Below are 21585 nucleotides of genomic sequence, written 5' to 3'. Positions count from 1 at the left end.
CCGTCAATTGTCTCAGTGAACTGATTCCAAATAGTTACCTACTCATTTACGATATACTGCTAGAAGCAGTGGTACTATTAACATACAAAGTACGTACTACCATCATATTACTCCACATCTCCAATATTGCACTACATACGGAGTACTCCGTCTATATGTCTAGTTATCATAATGATTACTGCTTCGTCTGCTAAGCGAAGCCCCAAACCCCGAAAGGCACAACGCAACACAACCACTAACTACTTACTACCACAAACGGGCGTGTCAACAAACCACCACTGCGAAACCTGGATACTAACAGCCGCGGGGCGGGTTGGACAAATAAGCCATGGCCAGCTGTCAGGCTCCATCTCCGGTGGATGCTCTCCGGTAGGGATATCCTGGACAATGTGATTGTCTGGCCCCGTCGAAAACGGGGAGGAAAAACAAAAACTGAAGCATGAAAAACAAAAACACACAGAGACACACACAACACACATGCAAGCTTGTTTCTATCCACACCCACTGTCCCTGCAGACAACTTCCCATGGCGTCGAGAATGTTCAAGATGAATCCGTATTCGTCATGGACTCTTGGTCGACTCGTCGGAAACTCCGCCCACCGTCGACCGCTGAACCATGGTTGGCGTCTCGGGGAAGTTGAATGAGTCTCCATTAGTTTAACGGCCTGAGCGTTGAGCCATTGCGGCCAGCCACTGTGTCTGGTTTGCTTTGCGCGACTTGAAGGATCCCATCACTATCTGCTCCCTGGTCTTAGTTACTATATTTACACAGCTGTCATCCTGGACTGTCATGAGGAGTAGCCGCTGTCAAGCCTTCACCCCCAGCAGAATCCTTGGAGCACTAAATTCTTGACTATAATCAACCATTCTCCCGAGTTAATTACCAATTCCATGCCCCTTCCAGTTCCTTTCAATCCAACATCTTCTTCGGTGATTTTCGCCGTCAACACCATTCTCGCTTATCGCTTGGCCAACTAGCTAGCTCTTCCACTGACTTTCCACTAATTTGAATCGAACACAATTGGTATAGTCTAGCCACCTGGCCCGTCGCCACACCCAAATCCCGCGGCCACTCAATAACCAGTCGATCCAAAAAAACTAGACCTCCTCCCCTTTCCCTTTTGAGGTGCAAGTCTCGAAACGACTTGCCCGTCCCACGACCCAGCGCGAACTACCATCCAATCCGTCCGTTCAATCCCCATGCACGCCGCTCAAAGTGGTCATCCTGTGGATCGCGCCATGAGCTGAGTCCCGCGATCCCTCGACCCGACGACCAGGTCCAGCAAGCGGCGCGGCACTTGGTCCATGCAGAACATCATCATAATCTCAGATCCGCCTCGTCTAACTAGCTAACTATCGCACTTTCTACACCAGTGCTTCTCCTCTCGCATCAAAGGGACGTGCACTCATTGGCGAATTCATCCCCGGAATAAAATACCGTGCCCACCCTGCTTCAACACTCTCAGATCTGAAGAACTTCCGCGAAAGTTTACGGATTGAGATATGCTTTGGTAGCTCAGTTTCTCGGAGTTTATTTCGCAGAGATAGAGGCTAGAGACGCTCTTTTCGCCGCGATGCTAAACTTCAGTGGAAGGGTTTGATTGCCACCACCCCCCCTTTTCTACGATGCGATCGCTATCTAGACTAGGCAGGTGTTTTGAAGAAGGCCAATCGATCGATCGCGCCAGTAGTCCGTAACTATTTACTGATCGTGACGACGATGATGACGGTGCGCGAAGCAAGGAGGATAACTTTCTTTCCTGGTCCACCAATACGCTAGCCTAGTATGTCACTTACTGTACTCCGTGGACTACATACAGATAGGAACTCGTACCCAACAAAATATCAGCACAAGTCCCAGCCTATGGTAATCCTCAATGCCTCCTTCATCTTCAGCAACCATTGCATTATTCGTATCGAAGCGCATGTTCCCTAAGCACTGGGGTAAACTTTACTCGCCCAAGGCTCAGCGACATGCCACACTTCTCTTCCAACCACATAGATAGAAGTAGAATAATGAAGGGTGAAACTTGGAACCTGCGGACACATCGTCAAGGCGCCAATTAAGCGCCGCCACAACCACTCATTCACGAACCTAGTAGTTACTTATAGTTACTTAGCAGAGGACTAGAAATGGATAGATAGTCCGTCCGTCTAATTTGACGAGCGCATATGCGCCATCTCGCCACTGTCCCTCCATTTAGGCTAAATGACATTTACTATCAGCAATCATGTATCTGAGCACGTATCTGTGGCAGTGCAGGCAGTGCGAAACCAAAACTCCGGCGTCAAGCGAAACAGGACTAAAATGCATTCAGTTCCAGCCTCTACTCGCTTCTCCCTCGGTAGGCCAGGTTAGTCAGGTACTTGGAGTTAGTATGCGTGTTCTTTGGGCCTTCGAAGTACTGTAGAACATCGAAGACCCCTTTGGGTTCTGTCATTCTCACCGCCAGTTTGAGAACCCCTCATTTTCCATGGCTAACTACGGAGTCACTAAGTAACTAACTCACTAACCAAATCGCTTATCTCCGTGGTTTAGTCAGTCAGTCAATGCTTGCAGCAGTAACGTAGCTGCTAGTCAGCTGCTTGGTCATTCCAGACTTCGGGGGTGGGTTGTCAGTTGTGCATGTGGACGTTGGTTCTGTGTTCTTTGCAGGTAGGAGGTGTAGAGAATAGTACCCGACTGATTCAATTTTGGATCGAATGATCTCGGTATCTCTATTATTTCACTGTATATACTGTTTCTTTGAAGTGAAAAAATTGCTAGTAGGAAGTGTGTATATTGTAATGTATTAAGCCATGACATGGGATAGTATATATATATAGATCACGCCGCTCTATTTTCACATCAAATCAACACTTAGTATGCTACTACTATACACCACCACGAGTGAACAGTTACTGTAGTACCTCAACGTCATCATTCTCGATATCATCGTATACCCGAACGTAAAGTCCAGATTGTCACAATATCATGTTAGGCCTCAACAAACTCTATAGAGACCAGCGTGCTGGCAGAACTACTGCTAGCACTGACCGTATATTCATTCATATCCAGACAAACTGGCTTTGACGCCACTGGCGAACATATACTACTTAGTACATCACATATATACCTCCCAAGAACACGGCGCACGAGCAGCCCAAGCACGAGCAAAGGCACCATCTCACCGTCAATTTAGATCAGATAAAACAGAACAACGCCACCGTCTCATGCAAAGATTCATAAGGCACTCATCTATGAACCGAATGAACCGAACCACGTAACTCATCTCATAATGTATCCTAATAGTATTATCCAAAGTACTACACAAAAAGACGGTACTTTCTTCCCCTACTAGTTCTTTTCGTCCTTTCCATCTTGCAAAAGGTCAGTAATACTTATATCTGCCTGCGTATCAGTTTACACTAGATCATAACCATACAGAGTATAGAGTACAAGTACACAAAAGAAACAACGGTAGTGTTACACACCCAAACAACACAGAGCAATCAACTACTAATTAACCTAAATACAACAAGTCCAGAAGGAAGAGACTTGAACATACCTACACAATTCTAGCCATTCGGCGAAACACGTCATGACACCGATTTTACCACTTCCACTTGGTCCCCCAGCATATTATCGCATATAATTACTTACTATACTAGCCGAAACTTGATCCCATTCGTACTAGTTACTGGTTAGTCGTGAGTGACTTCATTAGCATCAGCATCAGCACCGTGACACCAATGATAATGATATGACTGCGTCAGAAAAAAAAAAAAAAAAAAGAGCTGATATGATATTGGCGGAAATGCATTAAGTCAGCAATGCAGCGCAGAGCAAGTCCAGTTGTTTGTTCTGGTGTGGCGCTAGTACATGCATGCCATGCAATGCATGCTGCAGAGTCCGGGTTTTCTGTCTGGCAGGTGCCTGCCCTTTTCCCTACACCGCTACTACTGTTGATGCGCTGATTCTCCTCCTTTTTTTCCTTTTGTCGCTTTGCGCGTGGAAAAGATTTCTCTCCCACGGCGTTACGGGTTGAGGGGTAGGAAGAGTTACTAGTTAAAGGAGGGGGGGTGGACAATGTAGTAATCACTTTCAGTGAACACGGCAGTTGTGGTTGATGCTTCAATATCTACTCCTTTAAGGATGGGTTAAATCAGAACGCCAATATATATAATACTATGTGTGTGTGCGCGTGCGTATATTCCAACAAGATCATACTTTTTTTAGTCACACCCTGACAGAACAGACCTCCACTTCCTATCTAGACCCAGACAGAGACAAAACACCTCCGAGCAATCCGAAATTGCCAATCACACCTCGTATGATTCCAAGCTCGAATCGAGTGCCTGATTCCGCGGTACAATACCGACACCCCTCCCACACCCCCTTTTGTTTTTTACTTTATTCTAGGGTTTTTTCTGGGTTGTCCCTCCTCTATTTGCGTCCCAATCAGGTGCGCACAGACTGGCTATGGACCCCCATGCAGCGCTCGAACAATAGCTCTGTCTATGTACGAAGTACAGACTAAGCCGAGCCTGTTATCCAAGGGGTACGCACCTTCATAACCGCAGCCCAGTGAGTCATGTCGGGGGACGAGGGATCGGCCTGAAACCAAACAGGCTATCTTATCCTTTCCGGCCACCCAGGAAGCGCCATGTTCGTCATAAGCGCTAGGATTGTTGCGTAGCTCCAGGCCCGTCGCTGTTGTCAAGGAGTCCGGCCTCTTTGACCAGCTCGTAAAACCGGCCTTCGCGCTTGATGAGCTCCGCGGGCGAGTCGAACTCGACCACCCGGCCCTTGTCGAGCACCACGATTCGATCAGAATCGATAATGGTATTGATACGGTGCGCGATAGTGATGATCGTCCGGTCTTGGAAGATGCTGCTGCGCAACGTGCGTTGCAGCAATGCGTCCGTTTCCACATCCACTGCCGCCTAAAGCTAACTGTAAGTTTGGAGGCGAAATGAAAGGAAAACGGGGGTCAAAGTAATTAAACAAGCACATTGCAATGGGATTGGCCACGTACCGTTGCCTCGTCCAGCACAAGAATATTACTAGGCGTCAACAGCGCTCGCGCCAGGGAAACCAGCTGGCGCTGCCCTTGACTGAGATTGGATCCTGCCAATGACTAGGTTAACCCAGATCCTTAATGATGTAAAAAACCGCGCAGAAATGCACGAGTGAGAGACCAAAACCAGCCACATGCTTACCTCCTTCCTGAATTTGGGCATCCAACTGACCGTCCATTTGCGCGACATGATCTTTAAGTCGCGCATGTTCTGCAGGAATAACAGGTCAGTTAATCACACTTAGCGTTCGTATGCAATGTAGCCCAACGTACCAAGCACGCTCCAGAGTTCGGTGTCATCATGCACATGTCGTGGGTCCAAATTATCCCGTACGGTTCCTTCAAACATGGCCGGATCCTGAGGGATGATGGCAAGGCGGCCCCGCAGGTCGAAAAGGCCAATGGTCGACACGTTCAGCCCGTCGATGCTACACACAGCGTTAGCTTTTGAATCTATTTCGCCACGATGAGATAACGTCGGGCAGCAGTCCTTACCTGATGCTGCCATTGTCCGGCTCAATAATGCGGAACAGTGCCAGAGTCAGTGAACTCTTGCCTGCACCTGTGCGACCAACCACGCCGATCTTCTCGTGGGGCTTGATATCAAGATTGATATCTTTGAGCACGAGATCAAGCCCTGGGCGGTAACGTGTGCTGTAGTTGTTAAACGATACCGCGCCTTGCGCGGGCCACCCAATAGCAGGCCGATGCTTGAAAATCACCTCTGGTGCCTCGCTGGGCAGGCTTGCGTACTCTAGTACACGCTCGACCGACACGATGTTTGTCTCAACCTCAACCGTTTGGCGAACGATCCAGTTCAGGGATTGGGTAATCTGTAGAGCGTAGGACATGGCTAGACCAACCATGCCAGCAGATAGCCCACTGCCGGTCGCTACGGAAACGATAGAAAGTACCGCGGAGGCCAGAATGATTACGGAGCCAATGAACTCGAGACGCACAGCCAGCCAACGGTTGGCACTGATGGATGGGAAGTATGCACGCACATTCGCATCCATTCGCCACTCGTTCTCCAAAGTAAAGCGCTCTTCCTGTCTATAGGCACGAATCGTCGAAATACCGCCCAGAGACTCCTGGAAGTGCGCGTAGATAGGACTGCGCGTGACGCTGTCCAAGCGCTTCAGTTCACGCGATGTGCGGAGGTAGTACTTTTGGTAGCTGAAATATATGTAGCTCAACGGAATCACCAGGATGAGGAAGGCCGGGGTTGAGGAAGCGATAACAATCATGGTGAACATGGCTTTGGCAGAGTTGCCGAACAACTATTGGCAGATGTAAGCGACAGTAGCCAATCAAGGGAGATCTCCAAACTCACCATGTTGAAGGTCCGTGCAAGCACTTCGTCAATACGATAGACGTCGCTGAGCAAGTAAATGTTAGCCTTCCTCCACCAAATGCTATGTCTCATGATATCGGAAAAGAACTCACCTCGAGAATCGGTTGAGAATCCGGCCGGATGGTGTTGTCTCGAAGAAGCTCATGGGAGAACGGAAGATGGCGAATGCCATGCGTTCATGAAGTTTGCGGGAGGCCTAGCATATGGTAAAGCGATTAATTGGGGGAGCCTCACAGGGCACGGGGAATCCAGCATACCTCGATAGAACAGAAAATCCACAATATCAGATTCTGAAGGATGACCAGAAGGGACGATCCCAGACCAAAGGCCAAGTAGATACCAATGTATTTGCCGACAGGAACATCTGGCTGGGCTTCGGTAACCTCAGACCAGTGTTTAAGCCAAAAACTGCCTGAGACCTGCGCAGTCTGAGCTCCCAGCAGGGCAGCCAGGTAGAAACAAACGGCAACGATGTTACTGTTTTTAGCGTACTCGCCATAAACACTCCACTTGACTTTGCCTTGCTGCGATGTCTCTTGGGTCTGTTTGCTCTTCAGGACGTTTTCTTCGTCTCCTAGCTTCCGCCTAGGGCCCTTCCAGCTAGCGGTGCTCGCGCGTCGCAGAGTTACAGTGCTTGACCTTCTACCACCAGCAGCCCTAATCGGAGCAAGCGCACCTATTTCTCGCTCAGCATCCTCGGGATCCGAATCAGACTCTGCGTTATCAATCACAGTGACAGATTCAGAGCTTTCAGGGCTCGCTAGGTCACGGCTTTCGGTGCCAGACTCCTCGTCGTCGTCCGAATCGTTCATCGTGGTACGAATCAGGTTCGCGACCTCTCCCTTCATAGCCAGCAATTGTTCATAGGTCCCGCTCTCGATGATTGTCTTATTGCGCAGCAGGCCGATGTAATCAGCCTCCTTCAAAACAGGAATGGCATTCGTCGCGAGGATCCTGGTCTTGGTGCTCAGTATACCATTTTGGCCAAGAACCCTATTGATGAGATGTCTTCCCACGTGTTGATCGACTGCGGAGAGCACATCGTCAAGCAGGTAGATGTCGGCACGAGCATAGACAGCTCGAGCGAGGGTCAACCGAGCCTTTTGTCCTCCAGATAGCGAGATTCCTCTTTCACCAACTTCAGTTTGATCACCATCGGGCAGATTCTTGAAATCGTCCAGCAAAGCACATGCCTCAACGGTAAGGTCGTAGAATTGAGGGTCCCAGCGATGGCCAAAAACGATGTTTTCACGGACGCTTGCGTTCATGACCCAGGGCGATTGGGCAACATAGGCAATGCGACCTCGGACAACGACTTCACCTTCGGTCCTCCACAAATCTCCCAGCAGTGACTGAAGCAAAGAAGATTTACCAGCCCCGACTCTCCCGACAATGCAGCTGAGCTCACCCTTACGGGCACTGAAGCTGATATTTTCAATCACGTGCGTGCCTTCGTACCTATTCCACGTAAAGGAAGCATCCTGAATTCTGACAGACTCGTCGCCGATATGAGAAACGGTATCCTCAATCTTAACAGCGTCAGTTTGCAATTCCTCCGCGGTAAAATAATCCGTTAGACGCTTGACAGCCACCGAGGCCTCAATGACAGCCGTGATGACCATTGGAAGGATAGAGAGCGGGAAAGTAAGCAGGTTGAAGAGCGTCAAGGCCGGAAACACCACGTCTGTGGTGAGAGGCTTGTCTTGAGTCAAGGCGTAGACAGTAAATGTAGAGCAAGAGACAAGGAACGGGGTGGACTGCCAGGTAAAGTTTGCGATGGACTGTGTCGCACCGATTTTGCGGAGCGTGTTCAATTCCAAGTCATTACGAATGTGACTGAGCTTGTTCATGAAGGCCGTATTCCATGCATAAAGCTTGATACTCTTGATGTTGTTCAAGATCTCGGTCATCAGTCTTGATCGTGAATCCTTGTTTTTCATCTGAACAAGCTGTAGCTTCTTCATCATCCGAGCTATCACGCCGTTCAACGGAATCATGAGTAGCATCACACCGATTCCCGCGAACATGCTGTATCCGACAAGCTGGTAGAGAGAGAGCATGCAGAGGGTGATCTGGAACGGCGCGGACCACAGCTGAACACCGAACTGGGTCAGATCGGACAAACGCTGCTGATCGACAGCCATATGATTGACAATGTCACCCGTTGTCTTCGTTGAGCGGCCCTCGCTTGAGAGTCTCAGTGACTTCGCGTAAATCAGGCCAGTCAGAGCAGACTTGACGCGCATACCGGTGTCAAAAGCCCTTTGGAAGTATTGGTGAAGACACATGGTCTGCGACACGGAGACCAGAAACATGGCGAGGGCTATGGCCACACCCCTAATAACTGGTTGAGGCTCGTTGGTACGATAGGAATTGATAAAGTTGATCAGCAGACGCAGAAGCTGGGGCTGGACGAAGGCCAGCGTGTCGCTTCCACATTTGATCATTCCACCACGCAGAAAAGAGCCCCCAAATGATTTGATCAAAGCCAAAGACAGAGAAGGCTTGTTCTTTTTCAGCTCATATTCCCAATTCTCCCTCAGTGTCGTCCCAGTCACGCCGGTTGTATCGCGACGGCGGAGGTTCCAGAGATCATCTTGGGTCAAAAAGTTTTTGTAGCCAAATTTCATCATCGGGGTCATCCAGCTGAAAGTAAGGACCGAGAATATATCTGCATATTCATAAGGGCATTCATCCTCGTCGCCCAGCGCATCGTAGGCGCTCTGTTTCTTGGGAACTAAGTACTCTAGAGCGAATTCCAATAGTGCCAGCCCCAGGCTCACAGAGAAAGTAACGAAGTATGGAAGCTGATCCTCGTATGCCTTCCGTGCCACAAGCGACCGCAATTTGATTCCGTAGGCGATGGTGAAGAAGAGCCAGTAGAACAAGACGACACCATTGGGCTGCCGACTGCGCCAGTGTTCATAGTACTGCACTGCAAAGATGACACCGAGAGAAGCAAGCACAAGAGCTGAGCTCCAAAATTGAAAGTCGGCGAACCAGTTATCCGGGTAAGTTTCGACCTGGATGGCTGCCTGTAGGGCAGTAGCGAAGATCAAGGCGGACAAGACGGCCTAACACAGGGGCAATGGGCACCGGTCAGTCCAAAGGCAGGGATACTATAGAAGAAGGGGTAGGATGCTAACCAGCTTGGCATAGAAATGCCAGTTCTTCGACACGGGCTGAGGGATTCGCTTTTTAAGCAAGTACCACACAGCACCCGTACCCATAAGCAGACCCCATGCTGCAACGACAGCCACTCCGGCATCTAGAAAGCATGGTGTCAAATCGAATCTGAACTGACTGATCGGGCCCCAGCCCTCGACGTCGCCACAAAAGGGCTGTAGCTTGGGGGACTGGAATGCTGTGTTCGGGTTTGACGATAGCAGGGATCCGGGGGTGGAATCCCCCAGGAACGTTTGGGAACTGCCTTCCAGCATTTTCCCCGAATGTAAGTATCCCAACCACTAGATCGCTCGTCCTTTCGGACATGCAACGGGGGGGAAGGGAGAAGCAGTGAAAAGCCCCGAGGTTGCCTTTTCACGCAAGGAAGGATTGCGATCGTGAAGGAAGAACGTTTCGTCGAGGGCGATAACCACGGAGAACTACTGATTCGTTAGTGAGCTGCAAGCTGCTTACTAAAAGGCCTCTGGGCCCAAGCTTTTGCGGAAAAGATACAAGGGTAAGTAAGCGGTCGTACAAGGGCGTTACCGTTCTGTCCGGCCTGATAAGCGGCATACTAAGCGCATGGCCCCCTTTTTTCCCTTTGCCTGAGCGCAGTGGTAATGGATGAGAAGCCTTTCGTATTTTGCCTATAGCGCGTGGATGTCGGTGTAAGTTGAAGTGTTGCAGTGTTCTCCCGTCCTCCCGTACCTTTTCTGGCTAACATCGAGAAGGCGAGGGATGTATTCCGAGTTTATGACATAATTCGGTCTCTTTCCTCGTGGTAACGGTGCTTGGCAGGGTTGATCCAAGGTTCTCGACCGAAAGCAGTAGTATCCTCTATAACTGCCACTTATCACTCTACTAGGTCTTACATTCCTTTTAGATATTCTATGATCCAAGCTCTGAACAGTGTCCCATCAACGCCTCGGGGTTTGAGAAGCGCACAGCCCGACAGAGATAGTAGTTTGAATGAAGTGTAGGTGGGCGGAGGCAATAACCAATGATGTAATGAACGGCTGCTTATCTACGCAGTGCTTGTCTACTACGATGTAAGCCAGTCTTCGTTTGTTAACTCCGGATCATCCCAGTCCAGCCTTAGAGGAAAGGCTGACCTTGTATCGTACTTACCTAGTGTTACACATCATATTAACCATTATGTAACTGCCTGCTGCTTCATTTGGGCTGCCTCTATGGTTGACTTACTAAGCACAGCTATAGGACCAGATCTCTAGGATTCCTAGTAGTAATAGAGTAAGTAATCCATTATTTTCAAAGCGGTGGCTCGCCTTGAAATGACGCTAACCGATGTCGTGCTTACCCGCGGGAATGTGCTCAGCCTGATTGGATGTTTTGGGAGTCTCGGAGTCGGGGTTTGAGCCCGAATTAGCACCGACTACCCCACCCGGAGATACCGCCTATTCGGAGTAAACTTCCAGAATCTCTGCCCGCCCTCACGGTATCTACTAACTCAGCGATGGTCATCGGACAACAGACAGAGATCGTCCATCTGCTCATCGCCTGCTCCATTTCTTAAGGCAGCTAGATGAAAGCCATTGGGCAACACCGCTACTGGGCAGCCTATTAGCCCTGCTCCACTTGGTAAGTGTGCTAGATAGCCCGTGTGCTGATCACAAGCTCTGTCATCGTCAAGCAAGCTTCATCGGGATTCCCAATGTGGCAAGACGCTACCATCTTTCACAATGTGGTTCTTCGAACATAAAAGGAAAACATTGAGGTAGGAAAATGGAATAAAGGAACAAAGTATTGAAAGCATGCTCATCAATTGCTGGCCGACTCCGTACAAAAATAGTGATAATTAATGCTTCTAGGCCTACTTAGTACGGCCGGCTCTGGAACTTCTAACTTACTGCATGGTCACAACCAGTGTCTTTGAACCTTTCCGCTTCTATTTAACTGTATCCTCCCCGAACCGGTCAAACAGCAGATACTTAGTATGATAATAAACTTAGTAGATAGCCAGTCAGTCTAAGTATGACCGGAACAACCGGCTGCCTTCCAGAAGCATTTTAATTGAGGTTCGCGCCCCACATCCAAGGCGGAAGGCGGTGAGTGGGCTGCCAGAGGGGTTCCTGCAGCGTCATTCTTTTGGCGCGCAACATTCAAGTCCCAGATCGTTCAAAAGCTTCACCAACAGTTGTGCGTTTTCTGGGCTGTCAACATGGCTACAGATACACCTCTTGAGGAAATTGTCAAAAGGCCTCTATATGGTAAGCATTGGTGTTCGCTCGTCCTTAGATTGGGTCTTTTCTTATCAATACCAAAATGATAGATGGCTTGCTGACACATTGTGACATCCGAAGTGTACAATCTTCCACAGGAACTTCTCTCGACGCTAACCACGAAGCATGAAAACCAAGCGATATTAAGAGCGGACACCCCTGAAGCTGTTGCAGACAAGACCAACGAAGTCGTGTTGGATCATGCGGTTGCCTCGACAACAAGTTGTACTCTTTGCAAGGTCTCGTACCTGAACGTCCAAGAACAACGGAGCCATGTTCGCTCCGACCATCATAGATATAACCTGAAGGCCCAGCTTAGAGGAGGTTTAACATTGGACGAGCCTCAATTTGCAAAAGCGATTGGGGAACTCGACGAGTCTATATCCGGGTCCGAGTCGTCAGAAGCAGAGGATGAGGAAGAGGAGGATGATCAGCTTTCAGCATTGCTGAAGAGACAGGCCAAAATCTCTCGGGTAGACGATGAGGATGAAGCACCATCGAAGAAGAAAACTTCCGGCAGGCCACCACTTTTCTGGCTCGCTAGCACACGTCTGCCTTCCAACATGTCCTTGGGTGTCTACCGGGCCTTGTTCTCAAATGCTGAACAGGATGAGCCCAGACACCTCGTTGAAACCATTCAAAGGAAGCAGCTTGCACCTATCATGCCGCCGAGAGCCAATGGAAATGCCCAACAGACGCCGTCATCCCCCAGCCCTCATGTTTTCATGTGCATGATCGGAGGCGGCCATTTCGCCGCAATGCTGGTCTCGCTGGCTCCCGAAATTCATCGGAAGCAGGGCGGTATCGAGGATAGACAAGCTCGGGTCATTGCGCACAAGACATTTCATCGTTACACGACCAGACGAAAGCAAGGTGGCTCGCAATCTGCTAATGATGCTGCCAAGGGGGCCGCGCATTCGGCAGGTTCCAGTCTCAGAAGATACAATGAAGCTGCGTTAGAGAAGGAGGTCAGAGATTTATTGACCGATTGGAAGCAGATGATTGATGAGGCCGAACTATTGTTTGTTCGTGCCACGGGCAGTACAAATCGTCGAATCCTTTTCAGCCAGTATGAGGGCCAGGTTCTCAGGCAAAACGACCCGAGATTGAGAGGCTTCCCGTTCAGCACCCGTCGGGCAACCCAGGGGGAGCTGATGCGTTGCTTCAAGGAGCTCACCCGGGTGAAAGTAAGCCAAATCGACGAAGCCGCGTTGGCGGCTGCAGAGGCCAAGCAACGGGACGAAGTGTCGAAGCCGTCAACTCCACGGCCTCAACAGCAGAAGCCTAAGGTTTCCAAAGAAGATGAAGCGGCTATGCTACACACAAGCCAAATTCAGGCTCTCATCCGTCGTTCTAAGATCCCAGCATTGATGACTTATCTATCTAAGAACTCACTCCCTGCGTCTTTCGCCTTTCGGCCATCCGACTCTCAGCAAAATTTCCGCTGTCCCACCCCCCTACACTTCGCTGCCAATCTTAACTCACCATCCATGGTCCTCGCCCTTTTGACCAAAACCACAGCAGACCCAACAGCGACCAATGGCGAAGGAAGAACCCCATTCGAGCTTGCTGGGGATCGTGCGACGCGGGACGCCTTTCGCGTTGCGCGTCATGAGCTAGGCGAGTCGAAGTGGGATTGGGAGGCTACCAAAGTGCCGTCACCGATCTCTCGAGACGAGGCCAACAGCCGCTCTGAGAGGGAGCGAAAAATCGCAGAGGAAGAAGAGACGAGTCGACGCAAGGTTGAAATGGATCGCTTGAAAAAGGAGGAGGTGGCTAGCGCCGCACAACGCGCCTCCAAGAAACCAGCTGGTCGAACGCTGGGTTCTGTTGAGAAGACGGCTTCTGAGAAGAGGGAAGAAGAGATGCGAGGTATGACGCCGGAAATGAGAATGCGGCTGGAACGGGAACGCCGCGCTAGAGCAGCTGAGGAACGCATTCGACGATTGCAAGGGAATTGATGAATTTGACTGCTCAAAGTTTTCACTCTTTGCTTTCCCTCAGATCTGTGATGAAGTCATGGCATGTAGCATTGCATTGTACGGAGCGTATTGATGTCTTTTGATGAATAGAATCGAATGGCCACAGCAGCCAGCAGTCCATGTTCGGTTGTGCTCTGGCTGGCTATGTCTTGAATTCTGCTTATTTGAAACTTATAAGTGCCGGCGACTGGCTTAACGGTGATTCTAATCCATCGGCCGCACACTATATGAAAGTGTTAGTGCAGTAGATGGTTGTTGTTGCCTTAGAACTTACCAGATAGGCAGGCAGGCACCTGACCTGCCGGCGCTGGATGTTCCAGCGTGAACAACTCTATAACGGTTCGGTGATCCATTACCTGGCCTACTCAATCATGCTTCTCTCAGATTTTTCCTATCCATATCCCGCCTAGCAAGCATCCTAACTTATCGTTAATCCTATCATTCCTCGGCCCCCCAAGCACCCACCATGTCCTGGTCTCAGACCCCCGATGCTGTTGGGATATTATCTAGATGGGATCCAGAGACCGGTCGAGCGGACGAGCAGCTGATCATCCGGAGCCACCAGACGGTATATGTCGGTAGAGACCCGGATAAGTGGTACGCTTTCTATCCCATCTCGCATGTGGAAGTTAACCGATACAAAGTCATTTCGTGCTGGATAATAAGTTCGTTTCTCGTCAACACCTCCGCATATATACCATTCTATTCGACCATGAGAACCCTGGAAGCATTTTGCCATTGGTTTACGCCGAGGACATCTCCGAAAATGGGGCTGTATGGAACATCTACCCCATGTCAGGCAAGGGTGGATTTCTCCTCAGTGATGGCGACATAATCCAGCTGCCGGTGGGTATATTTCTCAGGTTCAGTTATCAGATGCATGTGCAAGAACGCCTTGGTATCGTCATGACCAAAGAGATCCAGGTTAGCAGTGCGATTCCACATCGAGATTGAAATCCGTGCTAATTTTTCGCAGTTTTTCAACAATACGTACTGCGTCACACCACGTAGATTGGGATCTGGTGCTTACGGACAGGTGTACATGGCCTACAATTCTATTAGTGGCCAGCAACTTGCTTGCAAAGTTATAAACCTCCGACCTCTTAGGGGTGGCATAATTAGGGTATCACGGGCAGGTGATAATGGGGACGACTATGGCGATCCAACCGTGCTGCAAAAAGCCGATTTGGTCAAAATGAAGTACGGGAAGAAGCTACTAGAGTCTGGCCGTGAAGCAAACCTTAGGAAAAGATTGGAAGTTTCCAGCCGCGAGGCCCTAATATTGAAAGATCTTTGCCATGTAAGTTACCGCGATGAATCTCGTTGTTGGGCCTTGCTCTGACACCACGATAGCCCAACATTATCAGTCTCAAAAAAGTGATACAAACTAGCTATCATGTGTAAGTGTGGTTCATAAGCCTGCGCACGGCTAGTGGCTAAGAGAAAACATAGTTATCTCTTTCAGGAGCTGGTACCTGGTGGAGATCTTTTCTCTTATATCCAGTACAAAGGGGGAATGCTTACTAACATCGAGGCTGCAGTTATAGTTCGGCAACTACTGATGGCATTGGATTACTTGCATGGCCGGGATATAATTCATCGAGACCTGAAACCAGACAATATACTCATGACATCCTTGGAGGATGGATGCAGGGTTGTGCTATCTGACTTTGGATGCGCCACCCACAACACGGGGCGAATGTCGACCATGGTTGGCACATTCGAATATAGTGCTCCGTTAGTGCTCTGATCGTTAGTGTTTTGCGGTGCTAATTCCAGGGCAGAGAAGTTATTTCTCCTCGTCAAGAGGGTTATACCAAAGCAGCAGACATGTGGTCGCTAGGTTGCGTAACAGCGGTCTTACTGACAGGTAGTACTTCGTGTGATGGCTCAATGGCAACGTACGCAATTGACTTGGCTAAAATCGGGGGTTATGAGAAGTTGGAGGAGAGTCTGACCAGAAAATTTGCACATCCCCGAGCAAAAGACTTCATTCATCGCCTTCTCAGAATCGTCGCAGAAGAGCGCCTGACCGCCAAGCAAGGGCTGCAACATGCGTGGTTCAGCAATCCAGTCCATTCCTTCGAGTTTAAAGAACTTTACTATCGATCAATTAGAAACTGGACTCCCTGCCTCCCCAAAGAGCCAATAGTTGTGGAAATCACCAGCTTGGATTGCTTCATCGACGAAATGGTCGCTCGAGAAGCAGTCAGTAATGATCCAAACCTCGAGAGGAATGGGGATACTCAAAATACGTCGCCTTCAAGTATAGTATTTGGGGGAGGTAGTCAACTTCCAGACGAGATATGGAGCCCCAGCTCGTCAGTCAGAAATTTCTCCGGCCACGCGATTGCTTCTCCTACTTTGTCGGATCTCAACCTACCTTCAGTCGCAGTATGACGGGTCACCAGTGAACGGGAATTTCGCAGGACATGGAAGGGCATATGCTAAAAAGTGAGGTTAGTCTCAACGAGCTAGTTATAGCATAGATAAATCGATGACAGCTTAAATAACAAATCACGAAGCTTTCGATCACACAAGACCTCGAACAAACAGAAAGAGTAACTGAACAGACAGCGTTGCTGTACGTATCAAAGTATCAGATATCGGGACCAGACAACGAACAAGGGGGGATCCCGGACGCCAGCAGAAAGGTACTATCCATCCTACACAGCCATGTCTTAGCCCCTTGTAGCACAAACTAGTAAGCTCCAGTGGTGCCCGTAGAAGTGCCTCTTTGTGTCATTACCAGAAATCTACTCATCCTTTTCGTTAATCGGCTGCACTAGTACCTACGTGGTACCTTTATCCTAATCTTGCAATACTAGACCATGCGGTCCTTAAACTCAGATCAAAAGAAGAAGGCTGCCTAAAAGCCTAATTCATTGTCGATGATAGGAAAGTCTTATCAAGGGGTGTAGTGAGGTGGGATGTCCCTTTGTCTGAACGCCTGAAGGGAGAGGGTAGGAGGGAGGGAGGAAAGGAGGGTAGGAATCATCTAAGGTATTGGGAATACATAAGTCTTCATGTAATATTAGTAGTATTGTTCAGCAGTATTCAGTCTCTGTCGGGTGAGAACTATAAGTTAATTGGGAGGATTGAGGCTGGGTTGGAAGTATTACAGATTTGGATGAATGCGGACTGTAAAGGTTGCTTTTATTATAGAATCCAGGACCACTGTCGGTATCATAGGACTGTGTCGGGAATACTAAATAGGATGAGATGGGTGAAACTAGGTTGATACTCTGGCTTTCTACTAATGGTTTAGTCTATCTAGCTGGATCAAGTTTTCCAAAACTGTATCTGTGTGCGTGGGGGCGACGATCTACGTCCTAGGGCTGTAGCTTGGTTGCTGGGTTTACTGGAAATAGTAATACTAAGAACTCCTTCCACCGTAGAGTTCTATAGTAGACGCTTGATATACTTCCTCTGAGACGCACGTTGACGTCGTGTGTTCGGACTACTGGTGCTGCGGAGGGACGTAACCAATAACAGTGCATCAAGGGGTAGTAGCATGCGAAAAACCTCCTAGGTGGATCAAGGAACCCGTGCAGGTGTCAATCGCCCTGCACCTGCATGTGCTGTGATTCGCATAGACAGTCAGTAGATTAGATTCCCCCGGGAACCGGTGGGAAAATTGCCCGATAGGGTGTGGTATCCCTTGCTTGGATAGTGGATGCTGCGCAGAGGCTGGGGGAGAGTAGGGATGAACGGAAAGCGGTATAGAGTTGGAGAAACAGGGCAATAGGTTTGAGCTGAGTTTCTATCGTGCTGATGGTTTGCGCTTGTTGTACTATTCTAGGGGAGTGTGTTGCTAATCGTGGTACTGAGATCGTCAACCCTTGTCTGGGTTCTTTGGTCTGGTCTCAGGCTCCGGCTTTGTAAAGAAAGGCTGGGGGCTTTTTGATAGATTTATCTGGTTATGGGTCTGGTGTAGTTGATATCAAGTTAGACCTGTTGTTGGACTTAGACAAGTTATGCTGTCGTCTGTGCTATGTCAGTCTGAATGGAGGTGTTTGGGGCAATTTCATTGGCACGGTCGTAGAATATACCCGTCCGGAGATATCTCCAGCTGCGAGATAATGCGATGCAGAAGACCGTGGCCAATTTTTCCGAGTGCAACCTGGAGGTGCACTGATGAAGCAAGGATGAACAAAGGAGAGCAGAAAGCAACCGTGGGCAGCATCAACGTGCAGTCATCTGACGCATAATATCCCGAGGCGGCTGGGGAGCTACTATGTAGTAATCGTTGGCACGATCTCTGAGACACGAGCCAAAGAATAGTGTATAGCCACCTGGAGTCACGTCCCTGTGTGAAGGAGATCAAAACCTTGCCCTGAGCAAGAATGTGGACTTGAGGAAGGGAAGATCCGTGAGTGTCCGGGAAAGAAGCAAGGAGGGCAGGAGGAGGGGCTCGATAAGCCGGAGCGATAGGAGGAAACAGTGGACGCTTGGCGATCTCTTGCTTTGCCGGCGAAACACAACTGGTTACTGGAGGGATGATTGTCTAGCGTTCAAGACAACAACGGCCAGAAACATCGATGGTTGCCATTCAACGGAAGCCCCGGCTGGAAGTAACTCGATGGATCCGGTTGAGTCCGATGATTGTGATGCTGATGGACGAGTCACTTGGAAGTCACCTGAGAATTCGATGAATCCAGCCGATTGGTCACCTGCGTTGTCCGCCACCGTCGATTGGCGGACGCGCTTCCGCCAGACGCGCTACTAATGTGACGCGCGACGCGACGCGACGCGATGGCGTCTCAATTTTGCCTGTCTGGGAAGTTGACCCAAGAAAGATGTCCATATTTTTTTATATTCGAAGAAATTCAGAACTTCTTGTGGTTTATATTTAATTTTACAGAGGGATCTGGCGCTTCATATGTAGATGCTTCGTGGTGATAGGGAGAAATAGAGGGATTAAACCATTCCCCCCCAAGTATCCAGGTTATTGAGGGTTGCCATCCCAACCCAAAAAAAAAGTATATCGATGTATCCGCTGTAGGAGGGATAGGATTCATGATCGATCAGTATCAGCCCAGCATCAGCCATCATCATGGCTTCGTAGGCAGGTATAGACGTATACTCCGTAACATGCAATGCATGCTGCAATGCAACAGCCTCCTGTCCCACTCCGGTCCGGCCCATCCCAGTCCAGACGGGTGATAGCTCTCTCCTCTCCAGCTGGTGTCGATGCATTTGACATCAAGTGGGCACCGCAATGGGGAAATGCCGCAATGGGTGACCCTGCGAGGAGACGCCTTGCAGCCCGCATCCCCTCCGAAGTGGCTCCTGCACTCCTTGTCTCACTCCACCCTCCGGAGGGGCATTGATGGAGGGAGGGAGGGAGAGAAAGAGATATAGAGGGATAAGGCAGTGTTCAACCTTCAAAAATAGGCCTTTCCCTGTTCTCAGGACAGGAGTGAGAGGAGCAAGAAAGCAGAGACAAAAAATAATAAAACAAAACAAAACACACAGAGTAAAACGAAACGAACAGTGTGAGTCGTCCAGGAGGCAACGAAGGATAGATACGCCAGGACCAGGCATGAGGGCGACAGACAAGTGTTACTGGTCATTCTTTGTAAACGTTCGATGTCATTCAATTTGTGATATCACATTCAATCGCAGCTGAGGGCCGGTCAATCATTCCTACCTGCCACCGCATTCACTTACTACTTCTACCCTGGGCTTCACCGTCCATCAACACCGAGTGCTTTGTTTAGTGCGTGTTTGGGAATTCTGCAGCCCGGATTTAGACTTTCCAAGAGCCATTGTTGCCGGTCATTGGGCCAGAAGCTGGGCCCCCGTTTGCGGAACCGAACAAAAACGCCAGAAAAGCCGCTGGAATCGGATCCTCTCCTTTTTCGCCCATTTTCCCACTCTTTCCTTTCTCCGACATCATCCCATCATCATCTGCCTCTTACTTGCGCCGCTTGATATCCTCCTCCTCCTCCACCACCCCCTTCTTCTTCGCTGTCGCTCCCTCGTCGCATTTCCCCGGACTTACTCGAAATCAAAGCGCTTGCTATCATCATTTCATTCACTTAATTTCTTTCACCCGGTCTCTTGTTCTTCTCCTCCAAACCTCTTCCGGCGCAAACCTGCATTCTTCGCGGGTACCTTCTTGATCCGCGCACAAACACTCCGGCATTGACTGCCTCACTCCACCAACCAAACAACCACCACCACCACCACACCTCCTCAACCACTCCAAGTCATCATCATTCCTTTGTCATTTCATATGTCACTCATCCCTGGGCAATACCCATCACCTTCGCGCAAGATGTTACTCCCATCTGCGCTTCCTAGCGACATGCCACAACAGTCGACTCAGTCGCATCTCGCGCCCAACCTGCTACTCAACACACCACCCCCAACCGAAGATGACCTCCTCCTATCAGGCAATGGTCTATTGGGAACCAGTCGCGCCCTCCAATCTCTTCTCAACATTTCTCCTGCTTCGATCCCCCGCCGCAAGACTCCTCCGCGTCTTCTAAGTCCCCTTCAGCTACGATCCCCTCCTCCCTCTCGGTCGCAGAAACGAGTGGCCCAGAAAGACTTGGACAATCTCACACGCTCCTCCCCATCACCTTGCGCTCCCTCCAGACTTACGCGTGGCGCGAACAAGCGCAACCGATCTGCTTACGAATTAGACCTCGACTCAGACCCTGAGGATCGCGAACCCGCGCTCTCCAACGGAACCAAATCGCGCGACCGTTTCTCCACTCCCAAGCGTCGCAGACAAATTCCCAATGATTTACCACTTGGCCTTACTCGGGAAGACTTCTACTCGCTTTATTCACCCCCGATCACACAGTCGCCTCTATCGCCGGCACATCAATCACAGGAAGATCCGAGCGCAAGGGAAATAAACACTTCGGGAATTTCACTGTACAATCCTGACGCGCCGCTGCCGTCCATCGAAGCAAATGATGAGACCATAGCGTCCGTGTCACACGAATTATCGCCGATCGATCCGTCGCCTTCTTGGATCGCAAAGGACGATCAGCGGCTCGTAAAATTGGTCCTCGAAAGGTATCAGTTCTCCGAACAGGTCTTGGACGACTGCGCCAGAGAATTGGGCAGGAACCACGAGTCCATCAGACGCAGATGGCAAACTCTCCTGGGTCAGGGGGAGATAGGCTTGCGACAAGGAGCTAAACCAGACTTGATGGGGATTTAAATGGCCTCTTTTTGTTTATATCTCCTTGTCTACCGTTCGAAATACCTCTGATTATTGCCTACGATACCGACTCAATTCGCTCCTGGACTTGCATCTTTCAATCGCCAATACCCTGATAGCATCGCTACGCTACCTCCTGTGTTATGACTTTGATTATTTGGCTCTCCTGTTTTTCTTTACAATTCACGGACTCATGTACGATACGGGATATGGATGGAATTTTTTTATTTCTTCTCTTTCTTTTCGTCGGGTGTTACTTTCGGGATTTCAAATTGTGTTATTACCATTACTTTACCCTTTTCACGTTGCTGCCTGTTTTGTTTCTTATCTTCCGGGGTTAGTTACATCATGTTTGTCCATCCATCTATCCATCCATCTATCCACATACATCAGTTTTTGATGGGTGAACGGATAGATGGGATATGGATTGGAATCGGTATTCACCATACTTCGGGTTTTCCATCTTCATGTATCATATGACTGACTATCTATGACCGACACACTGGTTGTGTATGTACTTTATTCTACTGTACTATCTATCAATCTCTTCCTATCAACTATCCATGGGTTCAGCCCCAACCAAAGGCAGATGAAATGTAG

At 49.4% G+C, this 21585-nt stretch overlaps 7 protein-coding genes across 7 annotated transcripts; 4 read left to right on the top strand and 3 right to left on the bottom strand.

Moving 5' to 3' along the window:
* Window positions 1–750, bottom strand: BDQ94DRAFT_150366 (uncharacterized protein). The gene has a single exon (XM_026767569.1). It carries the CDS (start codon window positions 652–654, stop codon window positions 340–342), a length of 315 nt encoding a protein of 104 aa, XP_026622511.1. The 5' UTR covers window positions 655–750; the 3' UTR covers window positions 1–339.
* A 3363-nt stretch (window positions 751–4113) lies between these two features.
* On the bottom strand, window positions 4114–9991 carry BDQ94DRAFT_150364 (ATP-binding cassette glutathione S-conjugate transporter YCF1). Its single transcript, XM_026767568.1, has 9 exons — window positions 9562–9991; window positions 6673–9489; window positions 6508–6611; window positions 6395–6440; window positions 5557–6341; window positions 5335–5489; window positions 5204–5272; window positions 5020–5111; window positions 4114–4927 (listed from the first exon to the last, which is right to left on the bottom strand). Exons 1-9 carry the CDS (start codon window positions 9853–9855, stop codon window positions 4664–4666), a joined length of 4626 nt encoding a protein of 1541 aa, XP_026622510.1. The 5' UTR covers window positions 9856–9991; the 3' UTR covers window positions 4114–4663.
* Window positions 9992–11710: 1719 nt separating this feature from the next.
* On the top strand, window positions 11711–13943 carry BDQ94DRAFT_150362 (putative C2H2 finger and ankyrin domain protein). The gene is made up of 2 exons (XM_026767567.1): window positions 11711–11808; window positions 11902–13943. The coding sequence occupies exons 1-2, from the start codon at window positions 11760–11762 to the stop codon at window positions 13779–13781; spliced, it is 1929 nt and encodes a 642-aa protein (XP_026622509.1). The 5' UTR covers window positions 11711–11759; the 3' UTR covers window positions 13782–13943.
* Window positions 13944–14268: 325 nt separating this feature from the next.
* Window positions 14269–16277, top strand: BDQ94DRAFT_182270 (kinase-like domain-containing protein; the record flags this gene model as incomplete). The annotated part of the gene is made up of 6 exons (XM_026774100.1): window positions 14269–14399; window positions 14447–14726; window positions 14779–15102; window positions 15156–15202; window positions 15255–15539; window positions 15587–16277. 6 exons carry the CDS (start codon window positions 14269–14271, stop codon window positions 16200–16202), a joined length of 1683 nt encoding a protein of 560 aa, XP_026622508.1. The 3' UTR covers window positions 16203–16277.
* Window positions 16278–18938: 2661 nt separating this feature from the next.
* Window positions 18939–19485, bottom strand: BDQ94DRAFT_150359 (uncharacterized protein). Its single transcript, XM_026767566.1, has one exon. It carries the CDS (start codon window positions 19347–19349, stop codon window positions 19008–19010), a length of 342 nt encoding a protein of 113 aa, XP_026622507.1. The 5' UTR covers window positions 19350–19485; the 3' UTR covers window positions 18939–19007.
* A 209-nt stretch (window positions 19486–19694) lies between these two features.
* BDQ94DRAFT_150358 (uncharacterized protein) lies at window positions 19695–21543 on the top strand. Its single transcript, XM_026767565.1, has one exon. The coding sequence runs from the start codon at window positions 20044–20046 to the stop codon at window positions 20983–20985; it is 942 nt and encodes a 313-aa protein (XP_026622505.1). The 5' UTR covers window positions 19695–20043; the 3' UTR covers window positions 20986–21543.
* On the top strand, window positions 21093–21543 carry BDQ94DRAFT_83434 (uncharacterized protein). The gene has a single exon (XM_026776650.1). The coding sequence runs from the start codon at window positions 21199–21201 to the stop codon at window positions 21463–21465; it is 267 nt and encodes an 88-aa protein (XP_026622506.1). The 5' UTR covers window positions 21093–21198; the 3' UTR covers window positions 21466–21543.
* Window positions 21544–21585: the final 42 nt, after the last annotated feature.

The sequence above is a fragment of the Aspergillus welwitschiae genome (genome assembly GCF_003344945.1).
Source record: "Aspergillus welwitschiae strain CBS 139.54b unplaced genomic scaffold BDQ94scaffold_36, whole genome shotgun sequence".
NCBI lineage: Eukaryota > Fungi > Ascomycota > Eurotiomycetes > Eurotiales > Aspergillaceae > Aspergillus > Aspergillus welwitschiae.
The sequence above is the reverse complement of the archived record's forward strand: the minus strand, read 5'-3'. Positions and strand labels throughout refer to the sequence as shown.

Excerpts from the sequence above, each read along its gene's own strand:
- BDQ94DRAFT_150366 (XM_026767569.1), bottom strand. The coding sequence starts at position 654 with ATGGAGACTCATTCAACTTCCCCGAGACGCCAACCATGGTTCAGCGGT.
- BDQ94DRAFT_83434 (XM_026776650.1), top strand. The coding sequence starts at position 21,199 with ATGGAATTTTTTTATTTCTTCTCTTTCTTTTCGTCGGGTGTTACTTTC.
- BDQ94DRAFT_150362 (XM_026767567.1), top strand. The coding sequence starts at position 11,760 with ATGGCTACAGATACACCTCTTGAGGAAATTGTCAAAAGGCCTCTATAT. Across the intron at positions 11,809-11,901 it reads TGTCAAAAGGCCTCTATATG|TGTACAATCTTCCACAGGAA; the intron begins GTAAGCATTGGT and ends TGACATCCGAAG.
- BDQ94DRAFT_150364 (XM_026767568.1), bottom strand. The coding sequence starts at position 9,855 with ATGCTGGAAGGCAGTTCCCAAACGTTCCTGGGGGATTCCACCCCCGGA. Across the intron at positions 6,441-6,507 it reads ATTCTCAACCGATTCTCGAG|CGACGTCTATCGTATTGACG; the intron begins GTGAGTTCTTTT and ends TTACTTGCTCAG. Across the intron at positions 5,273-5,334 it reads CGAACTCTGGAGCGTGCTTG|AACATGCGCGACTTAAAGAT; the intron begins GTACGTTGGGCT and ends TTATTCCTGCAG.
- BDQ94DRAFT_150358 (XM_026767565.1), top strand. The coding sequence starts at position 20,044 with ATGTCACTCATCCCTGGGCAATACCCATCACCTTCGCGCAAGATGTTA.
- BDQ94DRAFT_150359 (XM_026767566.1), bottom strand. The coding sequence starts at position 19,349 with ATGCCTGGTCCTGGCGTATCTATCCTTCGTTGCCTCCTGGACGACTCA.